The sequence below is a fragment of the Amia ocellicauda genome, chromosome 7 (assembly GCF_036373705.1).
Source record: "Amia ocellicauda isolate fAmiCal2 chromosome 7, fAmiCal2.hap1, whole genome shotgun sequence".
Classification (NCBI taxonomy): domain Eukaryota; kingdom Metazoa; phylum Chordata; class Actinopteri; order Amiiformes; family Amiidae; genus Amia; species Amia ocellicauda.
In genome coordinates this window covers 32,305,075-32,325,861 of record NC_089856.1, presented here as the reverse complement: position 1 = coordinate 32,325,861, position 20,787 = coordinate 32,305,075, and the positions used below count along the sequence as shown (strand labels likewise).

Below are 20,787 nucleotides of genomic sequence, written 5' to 3'. Positions count from 1 at the left end.
CCCAAGGAATTTCAGATTAATAAATTCTTGATACGTGAAGACTAAAGCCGATTAATTGCTAAATTGCAAGGACATTCTAGGTCGATTGAAGTGGTCCGTACTAATAGGTTTATTTAGGACCAGATCTTCAATTGTGATAATCAATGTAAAGAGTACATCAATTTCTGAAATAATCTGACCACCAAATACAAAGTCCAATAACTGAATACACGAATTTAATAGCATTTTATGACTTTTCATATATCTCACAGCTAATCAAATGATATTGCTATAACCGGCTAATTGAAGTAATGGGTAATGGAGGAATTTAGGCTGCATATAAAATCAAATAAAAATGCAATCTCATAATATAAACATGTCAAAGACGCAGGTAAAAAACAAGAAAAAAAAAAAAAACATTGGCAACAAGGTGTAAGGAAGGAAAAGGGGGGGGGGGAGGGGGGAGACACCATTAGATGACATCATCACTGGTTATAAAAAGCGTGAATGGAGTATAACAGAGCCAGTAGCACTTGAGTATATTGGAGTAAGCAAAGCAAGAGAAGAAAAGCCACTTGCCAAGAAGACTGTTTAAACCACCAGGAAACTTTAGCATTCAAAGCAGAGCACAATGAATATCTCCCATTGGGTGGCTTGTGGACTATTGATGACCCTGCTGTCAGTGACCATGGAGGCAAAACCTTTAACGCAGGCACAGCAAAAGGTAAGTCAAACTTTTATTTTATACACCAGAAGTAGTCTTTTGATGCACCACACATGTATTTAGTGGTGGTGTGAAATTAGCGTGTTAAGTGTTTGAAAGTTTTGAGTTAGGACCAAGTCACTTGATGCAAATGTTAAAAATAATTAAACTTGGTTTTGTGCTACCTCTTTCAGGTACCCTACCCTACGACATTACATAGGTCATTAATGTTACTGCTACTATTAGTACGTAATCAAAATCATAATACATTACATTTTATGAATTAGCTCCATCAGTCGCCTTATATGGACATTGGAAGGATTTCTCGCTAATGTAACCAGAAAGTGCCTATAGAAATGTTTTCCAATCATATAATAGTAAGTCTGGTGCAAGATATCGCTCTTTTGAAGTAAAATATAGGATCCCACTTTTTAGATGTGATATACATGAAAGCCCGTCTGTTTCCTATCGTTTACATGCATATGTTTGTAGCACCATTTGGGGTATAAACCAGGGGACATTTAAAATAAGCGCTTTCTATCGAGTTAGTTTTCCATCTATTCTTTCTCCGGCTCTGTACGCATCACTGTCCCAGTCCAGTCGGGTACCGGCGCACGGCTGCAGAGCGCAGAGGAGCGCGGACGCCTGTCTTATCGGAGTCCATGCTGGTTTCAATATCGCTTACATGTTTTCCAGCTGCACTTAAACAGATGTGTTACAGTACATTTCCCATATCTTGACGTAATCCCCAACAAACTCTACGTCCCGTTTTCTGCGATCTAAGTGGCAGAAGTAACCGAGCAGTAGTAGTAGTGTAGTGCCACCACCAGGCGTCTTTTGCACCCATACAAGCATTATTTGACATTTCTGATTCAGTTTGCAATCGGATGTTATCCAACTCATTCAAGAAACCAGAAAGAGATGTAATCTTTCCAGATTTTGCATGTTTTCGGGTTAGGATAGAGTAAATCTGGGTATGGCAGACAACACTGTTTTAAGTAGGAACCAAATTAATACATATTACAATAATCCTTCCAGAATTATACGCATGAATTTGGGGTGAAAGATTGTTAGGACTCCTTAATGCCAATATCAGTTCTAATATCTAATGTTTAGTTCTCATTATGCTTTTGGGTTTCTATTATTGATTAAATCTAAAATAAAAATAAATACATTTTTTTCTGAGAAGAAATAATATCCCCCCCCCAATGATAGAAAACATTGCTCAGTGTTAAGACAAAAACACACTTCGACAGGTAATCATGAAATATAACCACAGCCCTCAAAATAGATTGCTACATCCGTGTGTTCGGCAATATAGCTATTATATTTATTTCTCTCGTTATCTCTACGGAGTAGTTGAGAGCCTCTTTAATGTAGCCTCTTTCAACTAAACAAAATTTTTTAATCTTTAGTGTTGCAGGTGAAATTTGAGGCAGTGTAAACCTCCATTTGAAATAATGTAGATGTCAAACTGGAGGGAGTTGGAACAGCAAGCTAGTTAATTCAGCATAGTCTAAGGGAGCTCCATAGGTAGCAGTGAAAGGATTTCCCATGGCCAGCAGCGATTTGTCTTTCCTCCTGTGCCATTCTTTCCCATGCCCTGACCCTGCGTGGCCCCTGGCAGGCTCACCAGGGACCCGTCAGCCTGCTGGAGGTTTCTCACTCTCAACCACTCCTTCCAAACAGTTGTTTTGCTAAATCTGCTCCTCTCTCAATATAAAATAGAAATAAAATGACAGATGCTACAATATAGGCCAGAATGCATCTTATCAATCAGAAAATCATTTAAACTTACATTGTGTATATTGTTTCTAAAGAGTGTATGTCTTTGCAATGTAGAGATGAGGTCTGTACAATATAAACTTCTTTTCATATATTTATATAAAATCGCAAGCTGTGTGACTACATACAATGTGAATAAGTTAACGCTTATCTATAGCTATCAATATGAACATGTAATGCAAGTATGCAGAGATGCACTCACTGTAAGTGATGTCTCAAGATGGAACATGCTCTTCCTAATAAAACACATCAAGCCATTATGCACATTTGGCAGCATATTCTGCTATAACACGTGGACATTGTTCATACACTTACTGTGCCGTATTGTGCTTGGGTGGGCACAGTTAGGGATATTTATTTCTTACGCCTTCTTGTTTTTATCTTCATTGCAGTCGCTTAGGAGTTTGTTAGGTGAAGAACTATCCGAATACCTTGCATCGGGGGAGCAAGAAGGAAAACTTGAAAACGTGAGGTCAAGAGTGCGTCTCCTTAGAGACCTGCGTCTGGACACGAGAGCGAAGGCGGTCTGGGCCCGGATCCTGAACGACCAGCCCAGTTCACGAAGATACAAAGGCGGGGTGAAGAAAGGGGGCTCCAGAGGCTGCTTCGGCCACAAGATTGACAGAATAGGGGCTGTAAGCGGCCTTGGCTGTTAAAGACGCAGCACAGAATGGTGGTAAGTAGAACTAGCACCATTACTAAAATACAGCATTGGAGCTGACAAAATTCTTGCGCCATAAGTAGTCCAATATTTTGCAAAACAATTATAGAAGCTGAGCTGATGTATTTCCCCCCAACCACCCCCATCTAATCTTTTTCAAATCTTTTTTTGTCATCATGAATGCTGCCCAGAGAGAGATGAAGTGCGGGTAATTTTGGATCAAATGCATAGTGAGGAATAGTGTCAAGTTTAGTTCACTAGGTCGTCAGACAGCACAAAATCCTAGCATACAGCAACACTAGGCATGCACAGGGTCAAAGTTCAAAACTATTCACCCGCTGAAACACTACACTGTATTTATGGAAATATAAGGTCATAAAAAATGGAGAAACCCCAGGTTTTATCACCAGTAAAATATAGTCACTAGAATGAATGCCGATACCTAGAGATGGCTAATTAAAGAAGCCTACTTTCACATAGATCAAATTACCCCAATTTTAATATAATCTTGTTAATCACTGTAGAATGCTTGTAATTGATTCCAAGAGTAGAAGATTTCACCAGTCTATTTATCTTAACACTGAAAGTATCAAGTAAGTAAGAAAGTATCAGTCTTTCCAACCTTCATAAATAAAGAAAAATCATAATCCCTGACGGGGAATTCAAGCAAATGGATGTTTGCCTACTGTTTTGCAGCTGTGTAAATGCAGCATTTTGTAATGTTTTGGACAGGGATACATTTATCCATCTGTTATAAGGTTCAGGATATGACTTATGTCTAACTGCAACTCATACACGTGTCCTTTACCTGTAATGTAAACTGCAATTTTCCGGGTGAAGCTTATCATTAACTTTCATAAAACATTTTACTGACTGAAACAATAAGGAAGTTTGATCATACACAATGGCCAGAAGCAAAGTACATGGTTTAATGAATATCACAGAGTCTCTGAGGTTGTTAGAGTATGTCTTTATAATTAGGGAGCTATTTCCAAGCTGGTGGACAACCATGTTGATTTATTTATAGATTTTTATTTTTAGTATCAGTAATGGACTCTCATTCTATGAGTTTTTGTTGCTCATTTGTATTAAAAGGGACTTTGATCAAATTCTGAAAGGGCCCACCTTACACACACACACACAGAGTAACTATAAACCACCAGGATGGAAAGACTAATTGACAGACAAAAACAGAGAGATGAGCTTGAAACAGTACTAGACAGACTGAAAGATAGTTTAATAAGCAATTTGGGGGAAAACTAAATCTATTGTTTTGCCGAACTCTGGTGATGCATTTGGAAATGTGTGGTTGTTATTTTCCTGGAAACCAAAGCTTGTTTATTAGAGAAGTATCCCTGCTCACAATTTTCATTCTCTTTTTCAGTGATTAATTGGACGATGGGTTTGGACAACTTTGTGTTAGTTGCTCTTCACCTGAGGAAAACAGAAAGTACCATCCTTATTCAAGAAACTGATTGGTTCGAATTTCGGTACGAAGAACCAGCGTTACTGAAGAATACAACAACAAGATTATAAAAAAATGCATACAAATAAACACACTACACAATGGCGGACAATGATGTAGAAACTAAAACTGCAAAGCTGTATATTGTCGCTGCTGTACATTCATGTACTTCATTCCTGCATAAATGTATTTATGTTTAAAAAAACTATTTATATGTTTATAAAAGAGATATTTATAAATATGAGTTTTATTTATGTAACATTTTTGAAATTGATGCAACTGCAGGTCAAATATGTTTGTAACTTTTTTTTTTGTCTTAAATAGCTGTAAATGTTAAGAAAAAAAAAAATCATTCCACATGCACTGCGAAGTCTCTTTTGTGTTTTTTTCCGAGGAAACCTGGATCATCAACATCGCTTTATAACTTCACACAAACAGCCAGCATCAAATTTATGACATCCTGTTAATAATGTGATGCTTAGTTATTCCATTCATTATAAGAACTTACTTTTTGTACCGTGGCGAATTTGCATTAGTGCAACAGTGCATTCTTTTGTGGGTACAGGAAACCAATATTCACTGAAACACAATATACAGTTGCTTGGCATACGTTTTCTAAGAACACTTTGTGAAAACCATGATCTGAAATGTTTTCTTAACCTGGGATCTTCCTGACAGCTTTCAAAGAGAGGATTAGACGTTATTGTCCTCTCCCTTTGCCTAAGGCCTTTAGAACAAATAAATATGAACGGTTTATACAGTATGAAATGAAAAAAAATCTGATGTTAGCCAGTGGCAAGATTACGCTGAGAACTTTTCTGCTGAAAAGTGGTTTAGAACAGACTGACAAAGAAAAAGACATGTATTTATCAAAATAATGATTTGCTATCTTGGTGGTTTCATTTTATGGATGTAAAAAGAAAGATTAAAAGGAAAGATAGTTTGCGGATATGGAGCCGATTGTAAAAGCATGCCGTGTCCTGAATTTAACAGCAGAGGGAGCAACAGAGGCTGAAACGCAGAAGTTTGTAGATCTCCATTGATGCAACACACACTGCTACAGTGTCATTGCTTACAACACAGTGGCCAAAGGATGATGAAATATATATACACAGGTGTATACATACAATGGAGAAAATTAATTAGTAACACACCACAGCCAATGAGCAATTACAAAGAAATACCTAAAAGAAACAGACATATTATTCAGTTTGATAAAATTACTCCTTCAAGCTGAAAGACTTAAGAATCATTCATATGGTTATGTTTACAACTAGAAAACAAAGGGTCTGATAACTAAACATGCACCACACTGAAAATAAATTAAATGCATCATATTAAAAATTTGACTAATTTCTATATACTGTACCTGGATCTTGTATTTCTATTTAACACACAAAACTCTTTGCAGACATTGTGTACTGCATAAGACTTTGGTGCCAGAAAGGGTACTTTGGACTAGACAGACATGAACCCTTAATCTTTAAGGCATATTTTCCTGGTCAGGAATCCGGAGCAGTGGAAAGATTTGAAATTGTAGTAAGGGAGGTGTACGGTCTATAAATTCCAAGAACATCAGTGTACTGTAAAGACATACCGATGAACATATTCTGAATTGAGGACACTTATAACACGTAACCACATAAATGAAAGCAGTCCCCTCATGTTCAGTGTCTACCTCTCACATAGCTCCCTCTGAATGCTGGAATAATGTGCTCCTACAACCCTCTTCCCACTGATGAGTTTTAGACCTTTGCTGGCAGAAAGTAAAGGCTACAAAACTACATTATGTGCACAGTGTATCTGATCTACTTCCATTATAACCCATTACAGACCTGTCTGAAGAGCTTTACAAAGTGTCCCACTAGCAATCCGGAAATCATAAACTGGGTCCCATGGAATCCATTAGATTAATAAATATAATAACATGTCTTTATTACACCTAACTATAGACGGAACCCTAAACAACAGCAAAATCTGAATATTCACACAATCCTAACTACAGTGCATCTTAGAAAACCCTAAACCTAATGGAAATCTAACTGAACTGAGCCATCTAACATTGTTTTTTTTCTTAGCAGATGGCCTTATGTAGGGTCAAGTTACAGTTTACACCAGAAGCATTTTCAAGCATTACAAAAGAGCAGAAATACAATACAAAATACAACTGGAATAATTACAAAAGTGCAGCAGTACAATCAATACAAAAAAATCAATAAGCATACATCCTAGTTCAATGAGGTAACAACTTAACCTAAGCTAACCAATGACCCATTCCAAAATGTAATTCCAGTGCCTACTTTAGCTATGAAATATTACCCAGAAACAACCTGTAACTGATTGTGTTTTCCTATTTGTGGAAAATAAAAATCTCACCATGCTGCTGATCTCTTCCCATAATTGTGTAACTTTTGCAAGGAATGAGCTGAAAGGAGACATATATAGGGACCACAGTCTGAGAATATCTGATATAAAGTGTTCTGGGGTTTCAAGGTCCTCACAATTGTTGTTCTCAGCGTTTCATTTTTAGTCTCCATCTCTATAAAACTGGCATGTAAGGTGGCTAAATGATTAACTGTGACTTTGTTTTTCTGAGTTTATGTGCTGCAGTCAGGGTTTTATCCAACAAACCCGTATCGTACCTCAGAGGTAATTCCCAAACCAATTGGGAAGGTGCTTAAGTGTGCAAAACAGGGAGCTGGGGCTACAATGTGTGACAGGCTCTTCGGGAATTTCATTTTCAGAGCACAACATAAAATAAATAGCTGTCAAGTCTGCCAGAAACACTGCCATGAGCAGCAAAATTCAGTTTGAAAACTAATTTGCAGGTTTGCAAAAAAGCCAAGTGATATTTTTGTTGTTGTTTTGGAAGGTGACCTATATATTTTATTATACATTTAACTCATATACATTTTAACTAAAATTTTAACTAACATAAATTTCATTGTATTATTAAGTCCGTTTTAAATGCTTACACTCATTGTTCTTATGTTCCCCCAAGATGCACATATTCAGCAACTTCTAATACCGGCCTTGGTAAACTATCGACACTATGAGAAAGTTTCAGAGACCTGGAATAGCACTAGTCTTGGACTACCCGACCTAAAATAATATTGGGTACTAGCCCAGGACTATTGGTAACCTGGGCCTGTGAAATCAGCTCAACAAGTACCACCAATAAACTAAGAAACCCATTACTTATCCAAGTTAAACCAAAAATATAACCCTAGCATGAACCTTATAATTCTACTGCACAATTTACCTCAACTACTCAAAATGTTACACAGAAAATAACCTAAATGTAACTATAAGACAATTTCTACCTCCTGGGGTATCCTAAATTAAACCCAACTATAATTATTAATGATATATTCAAATTACAGTGATATAAAATGACACTTTGAAGAAAAAAAATAGACAAAATGGAGGTGCATCTGCACAATATAAGCTTGAAAAAGAAAAGCCACTGTGATGTAAATGTGGTTAATGAAACACTGCTTCCCTCTTGTGGCCTTGGCTTGAATCACTTTGTAACTTGGACAGGTCTGTGTTACCACATGGCAATAATAATACAAACACTTGTAGTATTTCATAATTTAAATTAATATAGTTACAGACACAAATATTAGAAAGATGTTCACACAACTAGACTCGCTAAGATGTATAAATGTTTATCCATCTTTGAAAATGCATTGTTAAACAAGTACCAACAGTATTTATTACCCTTAAGTGAAAAATGAAGGGTGCCAATACTATAGTCTGTATGTGCATGTGTTAATATATAGGCCTATAATACATTTATTTTTCCCCCCACACACAGCATCTGCTATATTGCATGGCCCAGGGCATGTTTGCTGAGCAGTTCAGTCTACTCTCTCCTCTCCAAACTTCTCCCCAATCTAGTGACAAGAGATCCTGTTCATTTCCACTAAAATAGCAACAACAATTTAATTACCAGCTTGCCAGGAATGAAATCCAGACGATCCTGTCTTATTGCTCCAAGACCAGGGTTAGAAAGAAATTAATTACATGCAGTGAAAGACCTTTAATAAGTTAACCAGATCAATCACCTTAGGACTGCCCCACTAACCCACCCATAACTCAGCCCTGCCTGTGGTGTAGCTCCCCTGTCATAAAGCAAAACTTTGGATCAACCACCCAGAAAAGAAAAAAAACTGCAATGCAAGGTGTTAAGTATTATGTGATGTATATTTTCATCTTTATCCAAGGCTACAAGCCTTAAGGTTCACAATTCAACACAACCCATTTTCTAACAATAGCATATTTCAAGCATTATAAAAGTTCAATTGTATGGATACAGACAAACAACAAGAATGTTTACAAGACACGTAACACTGATGCAGAATGATAAGTGTCCTTACTAAAAGGCGAGGCAGGAGCCACGTTTTACAGTCTAGCAGTCACACTGACCCGCGGGAGCCAGGGGGTACAGTAGGCCCAAAATAGATGCCAACAACGAGCCACAGCTGTAGAAAGCCACCGTCCTTTTTAAAGCGGACTCCAAGATAGTGCGTTTGTGGTTGTGGGTGGGAAAATAAAAACAGCAGTCTTACGTGAACAAGGTCAACAGGAGAAAGAAAAGAAAGCACAAACTTCGCCTAAAGGGAAAAGGGGACAGACACGGTGTAATACACATGTAAGTATGTTTAAACACAATCAAAATGTGCAACAAAGCACACATTGTTCAGGAACACGCGCGCTCGGGTCCGCAGATCTGCACGTGCAAACGGGTCCCCGGCGCTTTCCACGTGCTCTTCAGCCGTGTTTGTAAATACACACAGAAACGCATATTTCGCAATTAAACGCAACCAAAAACTCATTTCAACTGTGTCTGGTTTTTTTTACTTTCCTATAGGTACTCCAATGCACCTGCAAATTAACATTTGCATTGCTCCACTACGTACAAAATAAGTCGAAACTGTTACACAAAAATAATACAAACGTGCAGACACGACTCGATAAAATAAAACTATACCCCTTACATAGGCAATGTAATTCACATTAAATCAAACGTTTACAATCAAAAGTAGGTACATTTATACCAGATCAGTCCGACTCAGCACCCAGCTCCATTGGATTGCTGTGCAGGATACGAACAATGACATGGCTATTTTATATTGAACTTGAAGTTTGTTTTTCCTTCACATCCTCTCGTTTTCCGTATGAAATGCACTTTACCTCTCACTAGGTGAAGGAAATACACGCAGATGCTCATACTGTCGGACACGTGTTGACCACGCCGCTAGGACAGCGCATGGGAGTGTACGTGGGCGTCCATTCTGATTGGCTGTGTAACCAAAACAAGATTGATTTAATTATTTTTTACAACAACAAAAAAAATCACATTGTACATAATAATAATAATAATAATAATAATAATAATAATAATAATAAAACGATGGGCAGTTCATCTATTAAAAATAAGCATTGCTTATTCAATAGCTGGGCTGTTTTAGCATATTAAAATGATTCAGTGTTATAATCATTCTGCTTCTTTTAAATGATTAACCAAAATATAAATTCATTGTGTCCTGGGAATTTGTTGTTCCAAATCAAAGTTTGAGGCTCCATTCTGTTTTTTTGTTTTTATGTTGAAATGAAACGGAATCTCAGAACCATCATCTCTGTGGTCATTGTTTGAAAACAGAACACTGTAAACCGTGTCAATTCAAAGTTTCGCCTCTAAAGATTAGGGTCGCGTTGGTGTAGCGCACGTTTGCGCTGCTCCACCAATGGGATCGGAGAGATTCCGCAGATCTGTGCAGAACTGCGGACGTCTGCGCGACACCAACGCGACCATTAGAAGTTCAGGAAAGTACAGAGCGCAGGCAGCTGACTGATCTCCCTTCTCCGATTGGCCGAGAGCGGCGTGTGGGCGGGCACAGCGAAACGCGCAGAACAGGAAAGTAATCTGCGCGTCTTCCTGCGTGCTGCCTTTCTTCTTCCAGCTCTCCACCAGAAAGCAAGGCAGGGCCACGTGTGGAGCAGTAATAAAACAGATACATATTTTTTGTATTCTCGTCCGTTACTGATTTTTTTCGAGCAGTCAACATCAACATCTGCAATCATGGTTAAACTGGCAAAGGTAAGATTTGAACGCCTTTTGTCATTGTAAAGTTTGCGCACGGTATGTTTTTTTGTATAAAATGGCACTCGGGGGATTTGTGTCTTGTTGCAGCTCAGGTTGGTTTGGTTAGTTTCATTGCAAGCTGATCGAGTCACAGATGCGATTTTTTTATTTATTCTTTAGCCATTTTGTGTTTGCGTCTGATCTGGGATGATGATCGTGGGATGTAAAACATTAAAACTGCGTGTTGGTGTGTTTTCAGTCGACCCAGATTGAGAATGATCAGCCATGTTTTTTTTTTCCTCTTCCGTTTTATTCTCCACAGTATGGTGAACTCTTTTTCAAAATGGCCATGCATGCGCATTTGCGATAAGCTAAGCGTGCCCGCTTTTTATTCGTATTTTCAGGTTTTCTATATATTGAATCTGTGTTTTTAAACGATTATCTTAAATTAAAATATCTGATTAATAGCGGCCTTTTAACGCGTCCTTGTAATCGGCTAATTACTAATTCTACCCAGATTTTCTAGTTGCAAAGATTTGCAGCCGAGTAGTAAATCTACAAAGAAAACCTACCAAAAATCTATGTAACTTCAGTGTTGAGTTTATTCACGGGGTTTCTGTAGCTGTTTGAGAGCGGGGGGAGGGACCAGGTGTTTAGGCCTCACTTAAGTTTAGCACCACGTGTGTGCGCCCGTAGTCGCACATTGTGTTTGTAACACGATCAGACCCGGCCGAGTGTAATTGCCTTCCACTGAACTCTTTATTTTGGATGTTTGCATTTTATATCTTGTGGAAATCGGTAGCGATAGTCGATTTATGGCGAATATTTCGTTTTGCACAACTTGGGGATCATGCTCGCTAGGTTGGGACAGCTGTTCGCGGCTCACGTTAGAGATCACGTGATGTCCCTCGATTAACATTTGAATCGCCGTTTTGTCTTCAATTGTAGACTATTAAATCGCGGGTTGTGGTGGGACTTGATTCTTTTGTAGTTTTGCGGAGACGATATACGTATATATTAATTGAGTTTATTATTATTATTATTAGGCAGCGAAAAAGCAGAATAACCCCAAGAAAAAGGCGCCCCCACCTCCCAAGGACGTGGAATCCAGCGAGGAGGAGGAATCCAGCGAGGAGGAGGAGGAGAGCGAAGAGGAGGTGAGCTTCATCCTGTAGCACCACGTGTGTAATGGTATCCATAGTAAAGTAAACCGGTAGTGAGTACCACGTGTGTTCATCTCAGAGCAGCAGGGCTCCTTCCATTTTATTTTTTTGTATTGAAATTCTCCCAAGGAAAGACAGGGGGACAGTGTTCACTTGATATCCAAGCTGAATTTCCACTTGTTTAAACTACAATCAAATAAGATTCTTTCATTTCAGTTACCCACCCCAAAACCTGTGGGAAAGAAGGGAGCCACACCAGCTAAAGCAGCAAAAGCATCCAAAAACGGAAAAGTTGTAAAGAAACAAGAAAGTGAAGAGGAGGACTCTGGTAAGTTCTAATTACAAATTGGGCAGTGTTCCCTTCATTTGGTTAAAAATGATGGAAACCGTCAGTGTTAATCTATGGGCAGTAGGTTATTACTCTGTTGTAATGCATGCTGACGTGACTTCTTTCAGAGGAAGAAGCTGAGGTTCCACCACCTAAGAAAGGCAAGGCCACTCCTGCCAAGGGAAAAGCTGCACCCCCGAAAAAAGCCACACCAGCAAAGAAAGAGGAGTCAGAGGAGGAGGATGAGGAAGATGACGATGAGGAAGATGGTAAGATCAATGGTTCTGGTTGAGGAGAAAAACATACATTTAGTTATTTGGAGTCGGTGGTAGGTGCACTTCTCATACTTCAGTTTCTGCTTATGCTGCTCTGTACTTGTTTATAATAGTTATATTTGCATACAGATATAACTTGTTCCCCAATATTAATTTCAGGATTACATTAACCACTTCCAGTGTTTGAATGAAGTCTTGGAATATTTTGGGGATCAACACATTTTGTAGGCCTCCACCATTGTGCTGGACTCTGTTCCCTACGCATAACCAGAATGCTTCCGAATACTTTTCAAAGCATTTTCTGCAGAATAGTTCCTTACGTTCAAATGAATCGCGTGACGGTGAGACTGCAATGTGTTGCAGATGAGGAATCAGAGGAAGAAGCCCCTCCCCCAAAAAAGGCTACTCCAGCGAAGGCCTCTGTGAAAGTGACCCCCGCAAAAAAGGCAGCCCCAGCCAAGAAGGAAGAGTCGGATGAGGAGGAGGAGGATGACGAAGATGAAGAAGGTCAGGGTCTTAGTGCTCTATGTTACCAGAGTAGTCAATACTTATAACAAGCACATATGATGACAAACAAGGGACTTAATACTGATTCTGTGATGTCAACTTGAATTTATTCTGATGTGCTGATTGTCTAGCGAAATAATAATTACAAGCTTGTTTTGGAGTGTAATGTGTTCAGTCATGCAGCAACACTGACAATGTGTGCACAATTGGAAAACCCAGCAGAATTGGCATTTTGAGGAAATGCTCATGTGTTTTTGTTTACAGACTCTGAAGAAGAAAAGATGGACACCACTCCGGCACCTGCTGCCAAGGGAAAGAAAGCAGGACTGGTGAAGGCCAAGGAGGAGTCTGAAGAAGAGGAGGATGATGATGAGGACGATGATGAGGATGATGAAGAGGAGGAGGATGGCAGTGACGAAGATGGTGAGTTGGGAAAAATTGTGGAAGGTCAACCCACAATTGGGGTGATTTTTAAAGTGTTCATTGTAGTTTATGGACAAAATCCTGCATTTCAATTATTGAGGGTTCAGTTCATAAAATGCAGTTTTGATGGTTTTTAGAAGTATTTTCAGAGATTGTATTTATACTTAATGACAGTATAATAGATTATTCTTTTCCTGTGGTATTGAGTTAAGTTCACATTTAAACCCTTAAACTCCTGTTTTGTTTGTGAAGACCGCCATTGAGTGACTATTTATATTTCTCTTCCCCCCCCCCCCAGAATCTTCTGAGACTGCTGGGAAGAGGAAGAAGCCTGAACCTAAAAAGAAAGAGGTTCCTGCAGCCAAGAAGCCAAAGTCTGAGAAAGAAGGTAGTTTTAACAATCCAGTTTCATTAGTTGCAATTGATTTGGAACCACTTTCAGAATGTTCAATGAACTTTTTTCCTCTCCCAAATATGAGGAGAGCATGTCATTTTTATGAAATGGTTTGGATTTTTTTTTTTAATAGTAATTCAATAATCCAATGTTCCAAAACAAAGTTGCGGATACTCTACTGCACATGATGAGCATCAAGGGACTTAATACTGATGTATTTGATGTAACCTTTATGCAGAACTGATGTGGTCCTGAATGGTTGGGCAGAGAATTAACTCTTGATTGCATTTCACCAATTTTTTTTTTTTTTTTTAATCCAATTTGCAGGCTTTTCCCTTTTTGTCGGCAATTTGAACAGTGAGAAGAACTTTGAAGAACTCAAAGAAGCTCTGGACACTTTCTTCTCCAAGAAAAACCTTGAAGTTCAGGACATTAGAGTTGGATCTTCCAAGTGAGTGCATTACTCTTCAATACACATGCCTCTTTTCTTTCCTTTTTAAGTCTGTAAGCAATTCTGCTTTAAATTCAGAACTTGGTGCATTTTGCCAATTTTACAATCACATGAATTGATTGAGTAGCTGCGTTACATAGTTCTTAAAGGAACCCTTCCTTCTATTGGCCCTAATCATGTCTTTACTACATTCTGTTCCAATATGGATTCAGTTCTGTAGGGAAAACTCTTTCAAGTGCTCTATAGACGGCAGAAACTGTTCTATGTAGCCTAGCTGTTTGCACAAGTTAATTTGCTTCTCTTTTTTTTTTTTTTTTAGGAAATTTGGCTATGTAGATTTTGCCAGTGAAGAAGACCTGCAAAAAGCTCTGGAACTGAATGGAAAGAAGCTACTTGGACAAGAAGTGAGACTAGACAAAGCAAAGAGCAAGGAGAATGCCCAGGAAAGCAAGAAAGGTACTTTAATCAAATCCTTAAAATATTGCCACTTGAACTGGTGTTTTGGGTGCATTGTACCACCTGTGTTAAATTGTAACACCATTTTAATGACATCCTTTTCTTCCGGCAGAGAGGGATGTTCGCACACTGTTTGTGAAGAACCTCCCATATTCTGTGACCATCGACGAGCTGAAAGAAGTGTTCGATCAGGCAGTCGATGTCAGAATACCAGCCGGCAGGGATGGCACCAGCAGAGGGTATGCATCTTGATTTATTTTTTTGGCAGCTCCACTGACACACAAACTAAAATTTCAAAGCTAACCTTTTCCTTTTTGTTGCATTAGAATTGCCTACCTTGAGTTCAAGACTGAAGCCATTGCAGAAAAGGTCCTTGAAGAGAAGCAGGGAGTGGATGTCCAGGGCCGTTCAGTTATCCTGGATTACACAGGAGACAAGAGCCAGAAAGGGGCCAGAGCTCCTCCCGGTAAGGACTAAAACAGATTTAAGTTCATGTCCATTTTGTTCTTCAAAGCTGCTTCTTCCTGCTTTCTTGTCTGTCTTGATTCTGAAGATGATTATTTTTTTTGCACTAGACTGATCTTTCTGTATAATGTCTAACATTTATTAAACAGTGGGAATTAAGTTAGTTTCCCCTGGACTAGAAATGATTAATGAACTGAACTCTCTGATTAACCTCTGCTGAATTTCTGTCTAGATAGTCAAGTACTGATCTAGTCCTTAAATCTGTCCTGGTGTTGGAAAGTGTTGAGGGGGAAAAGCAACTGACTTTTTATTTTTTTGCCTCCCCTTCTCAGCCTCAAATGGGAGCAAGACTCTTGTAGTGAATAACCTGGCTTACAGTGCAACAGAAGATGCTCTGCAAAGCGCATTTGAGAAAGCAATTTCTGTCAGAATACCACAGAACAACGGCAGACCAAAAGGGTAAATGGAAATATAAAAGCTGTATTTAGCAGTTTAATGGCTATACATTTTTAGCTTAAATTGTTTTAACTTGGATAGCAGATTGGCACAGTCCTGTTTAGCAAAAGTTTTAGATTTTTAAGTGTCTTGCCAGTTTCATGTTTTATGGAGCAGTAAGGGGTTCAATGTGGTGAATTTGTTCTCAAAGTATTGAATCATTTTTTGATAGTCAAGTACTGATCCAGCCCACCTGCATTAGTGCACAAGTTTCAAACCTAAAGTATCTTTAATTGAATCTTGAGCTCCTCTAGACAGAATTTTAACTTTTTTTTCCTGTCATGAAGATTTGCTTTTGTAGAGTTTGAGACTGCAGAGGATGCTAAGGATGCCCTTGAAAGCTTGAACAACACAGAAATTGAAGGCAGGTCAATCAGACTAGAATACAGCCAGTCCGGTGGACAGAAATCGGATGGTGGCAGAGGAAATTCGGGTAAGTGCTGACTGGTTTTGAGACTACTAGTTTGTTCCCTCTGTGTGAACTTGCTTTGAGGTTTTCATACCTGCTAAGCTTTTAAAATACCACTGTTGGAATGTGGTGCAAGGCATTGGCATTTGAACTTAAGTGTGCTCTTCTGTGCTTTCAGGTCCAACCAAGACGCTGTTTGTCAGAGGTCTTTCCGAGGACACCACAGACCAGACTCTGAGAGACTCGTTTGAAGGTGCCGTTGCAGCCAGAATAGTCACAGACAAGGACACTGGGTCCTCTAAAGGGTATGATTCCCAATGCTTTAAGTTTGGTTATAGTTGTAATCAGGTTCTATTGCAGGATGAATAACTTGTCTTTGCACTGTTCATGCTTAAGTCTACTAGTATTTTTTTGCATGGAATGAGCAGAATGTTATTCAGGCTTAAGACCCTTCAGTAACTCTTCTCATGAGCTCCTCTCTGTCTGATTGGTGACAGTGTATGGATTCGCACGAGAAGTAAACAAAACAACCGCAATCTGACCACCAAGCGTCTCCAGCCTTAGGAGTATGCTTTAGGTCTGTTGTGACAGTATTGTGAATGCTATTACACATCCTTCAGCACTATTTGGCTAAAATGCCAGTTACATGCATGTTCTATATATGTGAAAGTCAATTTCCCTGTTTTCTAATGGAGTGTAAGGACAACCGTGCAGGCAGGCATACAGTGCCAAGGATGTAGAGGTCTACTATGCTGTAAAAGCATGTTGCCGTCTGCATCCAGCACATTTACTACAGGGAAAGCCTAATTTTGAATAGTGATTTAATTTTTTCCTCCTCAGATTCGGTTTTGTGGATTTCGACTCCGAGCAAGACTGCAAGGCTGCCAAAGAAGCCATGGAGGACTGTGAGATTGATGGCAACAAGGTGACTCTGGACTACGCCAAGCCCAAGGGTGATAGGCAGAGTGGCGGCAGGGGTGGCTTCGGAGGGTTTGGAGGCAGAGGTGGTGGCGGCAGAGGAGGACGCGGTGGTTTCGGCAGAGGTGGCGGTGGCTTCAGGGGAGGACGTGGTGGCAACCGTGGAGGCTTCGGAGGTAGGACCAAGTACTGAGGGTTAATCTTGCGTTTCCCCACCTCATCCTTCAGCTATACGAATTCATTTCTGGAGGTTGGAACAAAATTTTGAATTGCTAAAGAATTTATTTTGTACAAACTATTGGTCTGAATTATTCTTATTTTTTTAATGTTTAAACTTTTTCCATTTCAGGTAGAGGAGGTGGTGGCTTTGGAGGAAAACCCCAGGGAAAGAAGATCAAGTTTGATGATTAAATCTCCATAATTTTTTCAAATGGACTCTGTTTTTCATCTTAATTTTCTCTATGCGCTGACAGAGCCTTTGGACATTCCAGAACGCGTCAGTTATAAAATATATATATATAAATGTGACGGGCACCCCAGCCTCCCCTCAACCTGTAGCCGAAGAGAACTTCGTGTGAGATGTCCCGAGTGCCCATCTTCATCTCTGTTAATTTTTCAAAGGGGTAAAATGGAATGTGACGACAACCCACACCCGCAACGTGAAATGACCTGTTGGTTTAGGTACATATTGTACATGCGACGATTTGTATAATTTCATTTTACCTTTTGTAAAAAGTGGTTTCCTTATGTATTTTTTTTTTATTTCCTTTTTTTTTTTATTAGTTCGCTGTAAATGCAAAAGTTTTACCATAAGAAATGTGCTAAGCATATTGTAACGGACGAAAGATTAAATGGACCCAAATGACTATTGGGTGTTTAGAAACGGTTTGCCTTTGTGTGATATTGTATGTTGATTGCGCTCAGCAGGGGTGTTTAGAGGCTCACTGTTACCAAAATCGAACCACCCTTGGACTGAAGTAAGTTGCTTTGTGGAAGCTATGGAAAAGTTGTAGCGTAAACCTTTTATCTTGTGCAGACTTGAACAAAAGAAAAAGGGAAATATTTTCCACTAATGTTGGCAGTAGAACTTAATGTGTATGACAGTTTAAATAAAATATGTTGCAGGTAGTTTCCAATGATGGCCTTTCTCCTGTAAGTTAAGTCTTTAACTTCCAATGTCTGGAACATTTTTTCTTTTTCCTTGTTCTTTCCTCTCAATAGATAAGTTTGTTTATTCAACCAGTAAAATATACACTGATCAGCCATAACATTATGACCACTGACAGGTGAAGTGAATAACACTGATAATATCATTATCATGGCACCTGTCAGTGGGTGGGATATATTAGGCAGCAAGTGAACATTTTGTCCTCAAAGTTGATGTGTTAGAAGCAGGAAAAATGGGCAAGCATAAGGATCTGAGGGACTTTGACAAGGGCCAAATTGTGATGGCTAGACGACTGGGTCAGAGCATCTCCAAAACTGCAGCTCTTGTGGGGTGTTCCCGGTCTGCAGTGGTCAGTACCTATCAAAAGTGGTCCAAGGAAGGAAAAGCGGTGAACCAACGACAGATTCATGGGTGGCCAAGGCTCATTGATGCACGTGGAGAGCAATGGCTGGCCTGTGTGGTCTGATCCAATAGATGAGCTACTGTAGCTCAAATTGCTGAAAAAGTGAATGCTGGTTCTGATAGAAAGGTGTCAGAACACACAGTGCATCACAGTTTGTTGCGTATGGGGCTGCGTAGCTGCAGACCAGTCAGGGTGCCCATGCTGACCCCTGTCCACTGCCAAAAGCGCCTACAATGGGCACGTGAGCATCAGAACTGGACCACGGAGCAATGGAAGAAGGTGGCCTGGTCTGATGAATCACGAGTTCAAGGTGTTGACTTGGCCTCCAAATTCCCCAGATCTCAATCCAATCAAGCATCTGTGGGATGTGCTGGACAAACAAGTCCGATCCATTGAGGCCCCACCTCGCAACTTTCAGGACTTGAAAGATCTGCTAACGTCTTGGTGCCAGATACCACAGCACACCTTCAGAGGTCTAGTGGAGTCCATGCCTCGACTGGTCAGGGCTGTTTTGGCGGTAAAAGGGGGACCTACACAATATTAGTCCGGTGGTCATAATGTTATGGCTGATCGGTGTATAATTTAATTACAAATTAAACCATGGTAACCAGGATTAATACAAACATTTGCATGTTGTAACATCTTATTAAATAGGTAAGCTTGTGGCATTGTTTCTCCACCAGGGTAGTACCAGGGGAAAAACACCAGACCTGCACCAGGTCAGCTTGGCTTAGTTCAGGGTTGGGTAGGATGTGTCGGTGGAAAAAGGATGTAAGTGGCCTGTTACTGTACCTTGGCATCCATTCGGATCCATTCAGGATTCGTATTCACTAATGGGGTTTCTGCTCCCATCCTTGCAGAGTGGTTTGTCTGCTTGTTCTGCCACTAACAAAATATAAATTAAATCATGACTTCTGCAGTTGACAAGCGAAAACTAGTGAAATGCATTGTCAGAAGCTACAAGACTATTATTCAATACAGAAACCAGAACAATGTCTGACTTTCAAAGGTTGCCTTCTGCTGTGAGGTGCTTCACAAATGTAATGTCTCCTCTTCAGTCTTTCAGACACCTGGACAGAGGAAAGTTAATGTCTTGAATGAAGGGTCAAGTAACGCATGGAATTAAATGGTTGATGTGATTTTTGTGAAAGTGGACAAAGTCAAGCAGAGGTGAAAGACTACACAAGACCGTCAAGGAAGAATTAAAAACCTAAACAAAATCCTCCAAAAAAGTAAATTGAATTCAATTATCAAAAGGGTCAGTACAAGTTCATTTTTGAAAGCTGATCTTTGTAGCCAGATAATTGTGTGTGTGTGTGTATATGTATATATATATATATATATATATATACACTCACCTAAAGGATTATTAGGAACACCATACTAATACTGTGTTTGACCCCCTTTCGCCTTCAGAACTGCCTTAATTCTACGTGGCATTGATTCAACAAGGTGCTGAAAGCATTCTTTAGAAATGTTGGCCCATATTGATAGGATAGCATCTTGCAGTTGATGGAGATTTGTGGGATGCACATCCAGGGCACGAAGCTCCCGTTCCACCACATCCCAAAGATGCTCTATTGGGTTGAGATCTGGTGACTGTGGGGGCCAGTTTAGTACAGTGAACTCATTGTCATGTTCAAGAAACCAATTTGAAATGATTCGACCTTTGTGACATGGTGCATTATCCTGCTGGAAGTAGCCATCAGAGGATGGGTACATGGTGGTCATAAAGGGATGGACATGGTCAGAAACAATGCTCAGGTAGGCCGTGGCATTTAAACGATGCCCAATTGGCACTTAGGGGCCTAAAGTGTGCCAAGAAAACATCCCCCACACCATTACACCACCACCACCAGCCTGCACAGTGGTAACAAGGCATGATGGATCCATGTTCTCATTCTGTTTACGCCAAATTCTGACTACCATCTGAATGTCTCAACAGAAATCGAGACTCATCAGACCAGGCAACATTTTTCCAGTCTGCAACTGTCCAATGTTGGTGAGCTTGTGCAAATTGTAGCCTCTTTTTCCTATTTGTAGTGGAGATGAGTGGTACCCGGTGGGGTCTTCTGCTGCTGTAGCCCATCCGCCTCAAGGTTGTATGTGTTGTGGCTTCACAAATGCTTTGCTGCATACCTCGGTTGTAACGAGTGGTTATTTCAGTCAAAGTTGCTCTTCTATCAGCTTGAATCAGTCGGCCCATTCTCCTCTGACCTCTAGCATCAACAAGGCATTTTCGCCCACA

At 39.7% G+C, this 20,787-nt stretch overlaps 2 protein-coding genes and 3 non-coding genes across 6 annotated transcripts; all 5 read left to right on the top strand.

Moving 5' to 3' along the window:
• The first annotated feature begins 517 nt into the window (after window positions 1–517).
• On the top strand, window positions 518–4,956 carry nppc (natriuretic peptide C). Its single transcript, XM_066709229.1, has 3 exons — window positions 518–703; window positions 2,860–3,143; window positions 4,513–4,956. Exons 1-2 carry the CDS (start codon window positions 611–613, stop codon window positions 3,121–3,123), a joined length of 357 nt encoding a protein of 118 aa, XP_066565326.1. The 5' UTR covers window positions 518–610; the 3' UTR covers window positions 3,124–3,143; window positions 4,513–4,956.
• Window positions 4,957–10,540: 5,584 nt separating this feature from the next.
• ncl (nucleolin) lies at window positions 10,541–17,853 on the top strand. Of its 2 annotated transcripts, none has more exons than XR_010817411.1 (16): window positions 10,541–10,699; window positions 11,731–11,841; window positions 12,064–12,175; window positions 12,304–12,444; window positions 12,814–12,957; window positions 13,222–13,380; window positions 13,679–13,768; window positions 14,102–14,225; window positions 14,545–14,681; window positions 14,794–14,920; window positions 15,008–15,147; window positions 15,479–15,605; window positions 15,929–16,074; window positions 16,229–16,355; window positions 16,891–17,218; window positions 17,318–17,853. XR_010817411.1 is itself a non-coding variant. In XM_066709228.1 (16 exons), exons 1-16 carry the CDS (start codon window positions 10,682–10,684, stop codon window positions 17,377–17,379), a joined length of 2,019 nt encoding a protein of 672 aa, XP_066565325.1. In that variant the 5' UTR covers window positions 10,541–10,681; the 3' UTR covers window positions 17,380–17,853. The 2 variants fall into 2 exon arrangements, 1 of the variants encoding a protein (XP_066565325.1); XM_066709228.1 differs by having other exon boundaries at window positions 16,891–17,144.
• LOC136754221 (small nucleolar RNA SNORD82) lies at window positions 13,007–13,077 on the top strand. Its single transcript, XR_010817568.1, has one exon. It is a non-coding gene; the product is annotated as a small nucleolar RNA SNORD82 (small nucleolar RNA).
• On the top strand, window positions 13,952–14,023 carry LOC136754223 (small nucleolar RNA SNORD82). The gene has a single exon (XR_010817569.1). It is a non-coding gene; the product is annotated as a small nucleolar RNA SNORD82 (small nucleolar RNA).
• Window positions 15,323–15,398, top strand: LOC136754227 (small nucleolar RNA SNORD20). The gene has a single exon (XR_010817573.1). It is a non-coding gene; the product is annotated as a small nucleolar RNA SNORD20 (small nucleolar RNA).
• Window positions 17,854–20,787: the final 2,934 nt, after the last annotated feature.